General features: G+C 50.3%; 1 protein-coding gene across 1 annotated transcript; it reads right to left on the reverse strand.

Annotated features, from left to right (window-relative positions):
* Positions 1–4,553: 4,553 nt before the first annotated feature.
* Positions 4,554–9,327, reverse strand: LOC142819575 (phospholipase A2 inhibitor gamma subunit B-like). Its single transcript, XM_075907649.2, has 5 exons — positions 8,970–9,327; positions 7,610–7,726; positions 7,024–7,176; positions 6,489–6,629; positions 4,554–4,901 (listed from the first exon to the last, which is right to left on the reverse strand). Exons 1-5 carry the CDS (start codon positions 9,016–9,018, stop codon positions 4,666–4,668), a joined length of 696 nt encoding a protein of 231 aa, XP_075763764.2. The 5' UTR covers positions 9,019–9,327; the 3' UTR covers positions 4,554–4,665.
* Between the last annotated feature and the right edge of the window lie 494 nt (positions 9,328–9,821).

The raw sequence follows: 9,821 nt of genomic DNA on the forward strand, positions 1-9,821 counted from the left end.
CCGACCGTTGGGGGAGTCCATTTAGAACAGCCCGTTTTTAACAGCTGGGGGTTGTCTAGCTGCGTGAAGAGAAACCTGGCTCTTTTAAAATTACTTAGCAAATCACCCGTGCAGCAAAGGAAGGCTATACTGTGTTCGGCCTCTGACGATTTAGTAGCGGCCATCTCAGAAATAGCACTCAATACCTTAAAAGACAACGTGTCTTGGACGCAGAATCAAGTGAGTGTGCTGAAAAAGAAACGCACGCTTATAAAAACATTGTCTAATAAAAGGGTCTCGCTTAAAAGAAAGAAGCATCTGGTGAAGCAGTCTGAGGGGTTTATCGGCCCTTTGTTAAGTTTTGTCCCTCTGATGATGGGGCTTTTGAATAACCGATAATGGAGTATGCAGAAAAAATGTACCTGGTGCCCAGCCATCAGCTGGAGCAATTAAGGGCTCCCCCTCCAGTGGAGGAAAATATCAGAACAACCGTAACTCGCTTACTGGATGCTGAAATGAAGTCTGTTCTTCAAAGGACTGACTTAGCCGAATACGAAAAGGCTAAACTGTACAGCGCTGTGCTTCAGAGGTACCTAACGTACGTGAGGCAAAGTGATGCAGATAAAAGGAAAATAAGTCTGTTTCTACTGGAACAGAGTGACACCGTCAAACCTCCAGAAACAGCAAACACCTCAGACTCTGTAGTTCAGGAGGTGTTGGATAACGTGAATAAGCGTTATAAGAAAAACACCTCAGTGTTGCTAAATAAGCTGGGCCAGGATAAAACTATCGCTTCCTGGAATGATAAAGGTGCATTTGTGTACAAAGGCTCGGTGGTTAATGGTTCTAACATGCTTGACTTAGTCAGAGCCGTCACCCAGACGCGTTCTGTCCCTAGCAGACATGTACCTAAAGGGTGGGAAGTGTTTATAAATGCCATGGCAGAATTAAACGCCCCATCTTCCATCATGGGCAGTGCAGACAACAGAGTTCTTTGGGAACGCCTGAAGGCCTCAGCCACTGACACTGGGATGGATCGAGAAACACCGACTCCTGTTTTGCCTTCTAAAAACCGAAAATTGGCTAAACTATCTGACTGGCTCAGTGTGTGAAGTTTGTCATGTTCTAAAAATAAGTTTTTAACTTGATCACATTTTGCTTTAAATAAAAACACTTCTGTGTGTGTGTGTGTGTGTGTGTGTGTGTGTGTGTATGTGTGTGTGTATATATATATATATATATATATATATATATATATACACACACATCTATTTAATATATATATTATGTCTTGGTATTTTTTCTGAATTGTTCATTGTTTTTAAGAACAAAAATTAAGAAAAACAAACATCAGTTGCCTTTAAACCCCTCACCTGGGGTGCTTTATTGAGCAACATGGCTATGAAAGTCATTGCAGGATACGCATGTCTGAGTTTGCTGAAACATGTTTTGAGCAAGACTAGGCATGCCCAAATATTTAAATTTATTGTTTACAAAGCTCATCGCCATCTGGTCATTTTGCATTAAGTCATTAGAGTACATTTTAAAAATCTGGTCAAAAGATAAACCCTTGCTACGGTAATGCAAGAAAAACACACAGTGATAGCCACAGGCGACAGAGACGGGGTGTTGTAATTGTCTAGTGTGAAACACAATGTTGGTGGCATTTTTCTTTAAAAATTTCATAATGCTTCTAAGAAACAATGCGCTGTTTGGGGGGTGTCCATATGAATCAAAAAACTCTCCACGGGTACGCTCTGCCAGATACAAGGCAAGCCAGTGTTCACCCAGTTGGTTGTGAGGGTGCGTGTTGACCACCAAACCTAAGGGTCTCTGAGATAACAACCTGCCACCAGAGAGCCAATCACAAGGGAACACATCCAAGAAATTCTCTTTTGTATAAGGGTCTGTGGTCAAGACACGTGAGAGCTGCACCGTGTCCATCTTCACATGGAATCAAACAGAACGTTTCTCCTCTGATTTATCTCTATGACGTTGTCAAAAACCCCGTACACAATCATATTGATGGTGACCGTCAAAGCCTTCCCAAAGCGTATTTCTGCTCTGAGGTTCCCTGTTTTAATCAGCGAATAGTGGTCGGCGCATTCCTCGTCAGGAGAGAGATCGAAGGCAAACAAGGTGTAACCCCGTGCAAACTCCTCACGGTCAATTAACAGAGAACGATCTTTCATGTGTTTGCCTGCTGTCTGTACCAGACTCATGTATTCTCTCTCACACAGCGGCCGGCCTCAAAGTCTGGTTGCAGAGGTTTGGTTGGTATCGGTTCACCATCCACATACAGGGCCACAAAATTAATATCATAATGTTTAAAATGAAAGGGGCAGTTCCCATTGTGCTTTCGCCTTTCTAATAACTCCCCTGCATTCTCAAGCAATATATTTATACTCCTGCCTAGTCATCTGTCCAAGTTTCCACTTCTTGTAAGCTTCCTTTTTGTGTTTAAGCTCACCATGGATGTCCCTGGTAAGCCAATCTGGTGGCCTACCATATTGGCTTTTCTTGCTGCGCATCAGGATGGTTTCTTCCTGTGCCTTCAATAAGGCTTCTTTAAAATACTGCCAGCTCTCCTGGACTCCTTTCCCCTTCATGTTAGCATCCCAGGGAATCCTGCCCACCTATTTTCCCAGGGTATGTCTGCACTTGCCCCCTAGTTCGGACAAGGGAGGCAAATGAAGGATACCAAAGTTGCAAATCAAGCGCGATATTTAAATATCTCATACTTGATTAGCATAATCGTGGCCGGTCGCCATTTTTAAATGCTGGTTCAATGAGGAGTACCAGTTAATTTCAGGGAATCAGACTACCATGTGTACATGTGGCAAGTTAAATTGGGCGGCCGGCATTTTAAAATGGTGACTGGCTGCAATTACGCTACTCAACGGTGGGATATTTAAATCCCTTGATTTGCAACTTCAGTATGCTTCATTACTGGGGAGAATGCCAGGGAGAATGCCACTGAGAGCTAGTTACAAGCAGACTGGAGAAAAGTTGCAAGAAGTTACAATGGTGGGAGGTTCAACAATCACCCAGCTGACTGTAGGATTCTGAACTTACAACGCAAAGCGGCTGAGAGTTGCACAGTTGCGAGGTTTAGCGAAAATTCCAAGGAGTTGCAAAGTTTAACCGCGATGCCGCTGGAACAGTTACAACGCTTCTGAGAATTATTGACAAATCACCTGTAATGAAGTGATATCAAAGACAACTCCTCCTCCTGCCCCCAGCAGTACTGTCAGCAGGAGGTTTTGTCAATCTCTGAGTCATGTGTTGGCAGGACCTTTAGTGTATTTCCAGGAAATGTACGTGGACATGAAGCAATAGCTTGGAGGCTTTTGTGCCACGCACCACACGTGGGGGGTTGTGGTTACTTCTGTCCCTGCTTGCAGAGTGGGGCGAGGGTGGTTGGGTTTGAGGTAGACCTTACTTTGCACTGTTATTGAAAACTTGACCTTGTGGTTCAAAAGGTTGGAGACCTTGGATTAGGGGGTTTGGAACGGGTCCCATCTGAAGAGAGATTTAAAAAACAGGCACTTTTAACACAAATAACATTACCAACGGAGGTTGTGAAGGCCAGGACGTTTCCAGGGTTCAAGAAAGAACTAGCTAGAATCATTAGCCAGGCTGGGTAGGGATGGTGTCAGGGGGTGAGAATGGGTGACAGGGGAGGGAATCGTCAAGCAATCCTATAATTCCCTGACAATTCCCTATGGGGCACCTGGCATTGGCCGCTGTGAGCAGACAGGACACTGAGTTAAATGGACCTTTCCTCTGACCCAGCCTGGCAGCTCTGATGCTCTTATGTATTCCTCCTCACGGACGGGTCGCAGGGTGCTGCAACGAGCGGTTCCGTTCTCTGCTACGTTGTTTTCAGTTTTATGACAAAAAGTGAGACTATTCTGGGATGGAAAAGGCCCCACAATTAAACCACCCTCATTTTCCCTCCCGCACGAGGGCCTGTCAGAGGGGTGGCACAGGAGATAGCCGTGCAGGCTGCTTCCGTCCGTGCGTGTGTGTGCGTGTGTGTGTGTGTGTGTGTGTGTTCGTTTGCACCTGTGTGCATGCTCTCCTCATTCCATTACAAGGGGTTGTCCTAGCTCCAATCATCCTCACCACCAGGCTTCTAACACCCCACTAAAATTAAACATGCGGTAATCCATCAGACCACCACACATAATCCCCACACACACTGCACACGCACTGACTCACTATTACACACATGATCCAAGACTCACGATGACACACACAGTCCAGGACTCAGGATTATACACACGCACGCACATACACACAGAGTCCAATACCTACACACACACAATCCAAGACATAATTACACACACATGATCCAAGACTTGCTGTCACACACACACATGAACACACATGGTCCAAAACTCATGATCACACATGCACAGAGTCTAACACTCATTACCCGAGGAAGACACACAATACCCGAGCTTTGCTATTACACACACACACGCACACACACACACACACACACACACAATCAATCCAAGACTCAGCCTGCCTCCTCCCTGCACACACAGACACCTGCTCCCACCCAGTTTTCTCGTGTCTGTTTTATTCTGTTAATCCCGTTACAGGGGAAGGGAATCCGAACCCTGCCACAGAGGCACGGCTCCTCAGAGCAGGGGGGCTGTGCTGCGGGATGGGGGATCAGGAGAGGACGTTCACCAGCAGGACAGTAAGGAGGGCTGGGAGGACGAGTCCAGCTGATTCCGGAGCCACGTAGGGGGAGGCCAGGCCAGTGGCCACGTGGGAGGAGGCTGGGCTGCATTCTGCCGTGGTGAGTTCCGCATCGAACCCTCCGAAGGTCCCTTTGAGCTGCTGCATATTAGTGCAGGCAGACTCAGTGGCGCAGCCTTTCATGGTGGTCATTATGGTTGACTGACCTGTTGGGGACAAAGCAAGAGGGTCAGTGTCTGGGAACCCCTTTGGGAAATCTATTATGTTTCTAGTCCGATACAACACAGTCCTCTTCCCCCATCTGAGCCACTTCCTGCAGCCTATCTGGGACCCCCCAATGGTCTCCCTTCTTCTGCTCTGATTCAGCATCACTCAGTGAATCCCTGATCTCTAACAAACTGTGGAGCAGGCCAGTGTTACTCCCACCATTCACCTGGCAATGGTGTTGCTCACTGATGGTGGCAGGAGTGGGATCTTTAACCAGTTCTCAACCAAAGGCCCTGTATAAATCCTGGCACATAGGAACTCCCAATTTTGGCAAGGGAAAGTGTGCAGCAAAGGATTCACCTCTCAGCCGAGGGGTCTGTGCAACACATGGAACAAAAAGGCCCCAATCTCAGATTTACACTGTTCCACAGCCAGTAAAAAAGAAATATCTTTGTTATTTCCAGATGGGAGATTTCTACAGCAGTGCCAGGAATGATGCTTTCATACTGTTACTTTACTTTAGAGCTTGTTAGTCTACAAATGGAGAGATACCAAGGCAGTTTGGGGGTCCCTTGTGCAGGGCGCGGTGCACAGCCTCAGTCAGCGGCCAGCACTAGACAGTGCACAGAAAGGTACCTGAACCACCAAGTATGATGGATATTCTCCTACTCCTGATTGCTAATAGTTAGAAATCAGTGTAAGACCGGAAAAAGGAGGTTCAACAGTTTTCTGATCATTCAGCATGATCACTCCAGCTCTTCTTGATAAGCAGGAATCCTTTAGAATTGCGCTTGACCACAGCAATTTCCACTAGAGGGGAGTTCCACAGATTAATGGGTTATTGGCTGGAGTTATTTTAATCATAATGCATTTCTCCCTTTTCAATTTCATTGACCATTTCCTTAAATCCTCTCTTATGGGAGAGAGTGCTCAGAAATCCTCTCGTGCTCTGAGATTTTGCATCTGAAACATTTCTCCAGTGAAAAACAGGCATTTGATCACATTTTGTGAATTCAAATTTCTCAGACAGTTACAGTCACAAGAGGCCTCCATGAAAACAAACTGGGAGAAAATCAAAACTTTTCATTATTGTAATTCAAAACAACTTTCCCTTCCAACATTTTATCGCAACACTTTAATGTTAACAGCTCCTGAAAATCAAAACCAAATATTTCATTTGACCCAAAATGAAACTTTTCATGACTTTTCAGTTTGCTGAAATTGCTAAAAAAAAAAAATATTTTCAATTTCACCCAAAACTCTATCTTATTTATTCATCTCCACTTTTCTCTGTCACAATCATTATTTCACATGCTCTATCGTGTCACCTTTCTGGTTCACAGGGGAAAATAGCCCCAGGTATTTTCCCTTCTTTCCATGGCCTTTTCCAGACCTTCCTTATCACCTGTCTCCAAACCCTCATAAGTTCTCAGGCGTTTGCAGGGGAAATCGAAGTACAGCGAGGAAAAATCATGAGGCTAGAACCCAGGTGTGCTGAGTCTCTTCCCTACCACAGAGGCCTACCCATGAGCATGGTCACTTCTGGGTGGGGAAATCAGATGGAGAAACAGCCGAATGGCAATTACCAGTTTTCACTGTGCCGCTCACATGCAGGCAGCGGGTCTGGGCCCCTGTGCAGTCGATGATCTCTTCGTTGCAGTGATGGGAGAACACAGAGTAGCAGGCTGGGCAGCTCTGACCATTCAGGGTGGTGTTAGCCGGGGGTACTAGGAAAAGTGGAGCAAACGCAGTCAGCGCGGGGGACAAGCCCAAGGGGGCGGCGGGGCAGGGAAAGCAGCTGGGGGCTGCACTGCTCAGCCCCGGATCCCCCTGCAGGGGGCGCTGCAGCTCTGAGGCACAGGAGGTAGCAGGGGCAGGGAGAGGTTTGCAGCAGGGAATCCTGGATCCTGTTCACACCTGGTGGGAGGCTAGAGCCCCGCCCACTGACCTCTCCCCACCCAGGTGTTCAGGGTTATCCAATGGGGTGCCCCCTGCAGGGCAGGGGAACTAAAGGCACTTTCCTAATCCCGTTCCATCTTCCCACAGGGAGGCCAGAAAGGGCCAGGCAGGGCAGGGAGCGCACGGGAGCAGACACGCTGGAGAGGAAAACGGGCGCTGTACCCTTAATGGAGACTTTTTTGCAGGCATTCCCCAAACAGCAGGCGATATTGGTGCTCACGGAGATCCCGTTCCCAAAAGTCATGTAAAGGGGCGCAAGGTTGCACTGCCTGGAGGACACGCAGGCTTTCACAAAAGTCGGGCTCTTTATCTCTCCTACATGGGAAGAAGAGGAGATGAGGCTTCATTGCTCTGCCTCCCCCTCGCAATGCTTCACCAGTGTGATTATGACCTATCTAGAGAGGGAAACTGAGGCACGACTCACGCCAGGTCAGTAGAGAGCCAGCAGGATGGGTGCCCACAGCTGCCCCTCACCCGCTGGATTTCTCTTTCCTCCCAGAATCAGGGAGAGAACCCAGGAATCCTGACTCACCCAGCTCCAATCCGCCAGACACCGCACCCCTGCCAGGACCAATGACAGACCGGACAAGGCCTGGCTCCCAGCCTTTCCTCCACCCACCCTGGCAGAACCACAGAGAAAACCCAGGAGTCCTGGCTCCCCTGCCCTAACCCAACAGCCCCTGGTTCTGGGCGGGCTGACGCCGACCCAGCCTGTGTTCGGGGCTGGTTGAAGGTCTCCTGCACCTACCTACTACTGATTCTGATTTCATGATCCCACAGGAATCCAGCTGCTCCCTGCAGACTTGCACAGGGCCCGTACACTCCTTGTGGATGCCGACGCAGACCTCACAGGAAACACAGGTCCCTGGAGAAGGAAAGGCAGCAGGATCCATCTGTGCTGAGCCTTCTCTGCAGCCCCATGGGTTGTACTGGAGCTACGGCCCAATGACCCAGCTGGGATCTCACCCTGCGTTTCTTGGTTTTGTGCCAGTATTGTCTGTCCTTCTATTCCACAACTAGAGGGAGGGGTAGATACGCTGGAGGGCAGGGATCGGGTCCAGAGTGACTCAGACAAATTAGAGAATTGGGCCCAAAAATCTGATGAGGTTCAACAAAGACAAGTGCAGAGCCCTGCCCCGGGGTCGGAAGAATCCCAAGCACTGGTACAGACTGGGGACCGACTGGCTAGGCAGCAGCTCTACAGAAAAGGCCCTGGGGTTACAGTGGATGAGAAGCTGGAGATGAGTCAACAGGGCGCCCTTGTAGCCAAGAAGGCGAATGGCGTATTAGGGGCATTAGGAGGAGCGTTGCCAGCAGATCCAGAGAAGTGATTATTCCCCTTTATTCAGCTCTGGGGAGGCCACATCTGGAGTGTTGTGTCCAGTTCTGGCCCCCCACTACTGGAAGGATGTGGGCGCATTGGAGAGGGTCCACCAGCGGGGGGGGGGGGGCAACAAAACTGATTAGGGGGCTGGAGCACATGACCTACGGGGAGAAGCTGAGGAATTGGGGCTTGTTCAGTCTGCAGAAGAGGAGAGTGGGGGGGGAGGGGTTGAGAGCAGCCTGCAACTCCCTGAAGGGGGTTCCAGAGAGGCTGGAGAGAGGCTGTTCTCAGAGGTGGCAGAACAAGGAGCAATGGGCTCCAGTTGCGGTGGGGGAGGGCTAGGTGGGAGATTAGGACAAACGATTTCCCTAGGCGGGTGGGGAAGCCCTGGGCTGGGTTCCCTGGGGGGGGGGGGATCTCCACCCCTAATGGTGTTTAGGTCCCAGCTGGACACAGCCCTTGGCTGGGATGATTGAGTTGGGGTTGGTTCTGCTTTGGGAAAAGGGCTGGACATGATGGTACCTGAGGTCGCTGCCAGCCTGGGGGTTCTGTGAGTCTATGAGAACCGAGGCAGGAGGCCCCGTCTCCCCAGGGAGAACTGGGAGGACCATCCCCCACCCCGTGTGGGACAGGCGCTGAGCAGCCCAGGGAGAAGATCTCAGAGCTGGGGCGTATTTCACCCCGGGGGGGGGGAGCCCCTCTCCTGCAGAGCGACTCTCCTGGGTGGGTCTTTGCCTGTCTGCACCGGGTAGGGGTCCAGGCACCCTCCCGGCCCCGTTCTCACCTGTCTCCAGCAGGGCCCAGAGGAGGCAGCAGAGGAGAAGCGTCTTCATGGTGCCGGGGTGGGAGCTGGAGCCGGTCTGGGGTCTGAGCCAGGGGGTTCTGGTGCCGCAAACTGGCTGGCCGTTCTCGACGGAGGCCGGGCAGGGTCGCAATTAGAGTCACCAGCCCTGAGCTGGGGGCAGGAAGGTTTGTAGCTCAAGTCCTCGGAATATCAGCACAGAGGCCCCAGGAACGTAAGGGCCAGACCCAGCCCCCGCCCCAAAGTGTGACTGGGCTTTGGGCACCAGGGTGACGGACGCTGCCTGTGGTGGGCTGGGCGGGGGATGGTGCTGGGTTTGCTGCAGCTGCCTTGCAGGGTAAAGGACACCCCCCCCCCCCAGGAGGCAGGGACGGTGGGGAAGGCTGAGGGGATCCCAGCGGGAGCTCCAATTTCCCTCTCTGGGCTCCCTGTTCCTAACACGTCTACACCCACGATGGGCGCCACCCCCTAAAACTGTCCGTCCCCTTTATCCTCACTGGTCAGAGGCCCCCAGATGTGTGAGACCCCAGATATCCTAGGCAGGGCAGACGCTCTGGTCTGGTTAGCGCTGGCGCACGACCGTTTTCCTTCCCACCATTTTAACATTTGTAAATTAATCTTCTAGAGAATTGTTCACAATATTGCCCAGTGGTTCCTCGTTCCCCAATGCGTGAGCACAGGGGCGGCGGGGGGAGGTTCTCTGCTTGCTTCCCTCCGCATTTCTTAGCCCCCAAACCTTAAAATAGCTACATAGAAATCATGTTAGGCCTCCGTGTCAACCCTAAGTTCTGAGAGCCCCACCCCAATGCAGCTTTTGTATGTCACAGATGGCAG

The sequence above is a fragment of the Pelodiscus sinensis genome, chromosome 22, assembly GCF_052426305.1.
Source record: "Pelodiscus sinensis isolate ZL-2025 chromosome 22, ASM5242630v1, whole genome shotgun sequence".
In the NCBI taxonomy this organism is placed as follows: Eukaryota; Metazoa; Chordata; order Testudines; family Trionychidae; genus Pelodiscus; species Pelodiscus sinensis.

Excerpts from the sequence above, each read along its gene's own strand:
- LOC142819575 (XM_075907649.2), bottom strand. The coding sequence starts at position 9,018 with ATGAAGACGCTTCTCCTCTGCTGCCTCCTCTGGGCCCTGCTGGAGACA. Across the intron at positions 7,177-7,609 it reads GAAATCAGAATCAGTAGTAG|GAGAGATAAAGAGCCCGACT; the intron begins GTAGGTGCAGGA and ends CTTCCCATGTAG. Across the intron at positions 4,902-6,488 it reads GAGCGGCACAGTGAAAACTG|GTCAGTCAACCATAATGACC; the intron begins GTAATTGCCATT and ends TGTCCCCAACAG.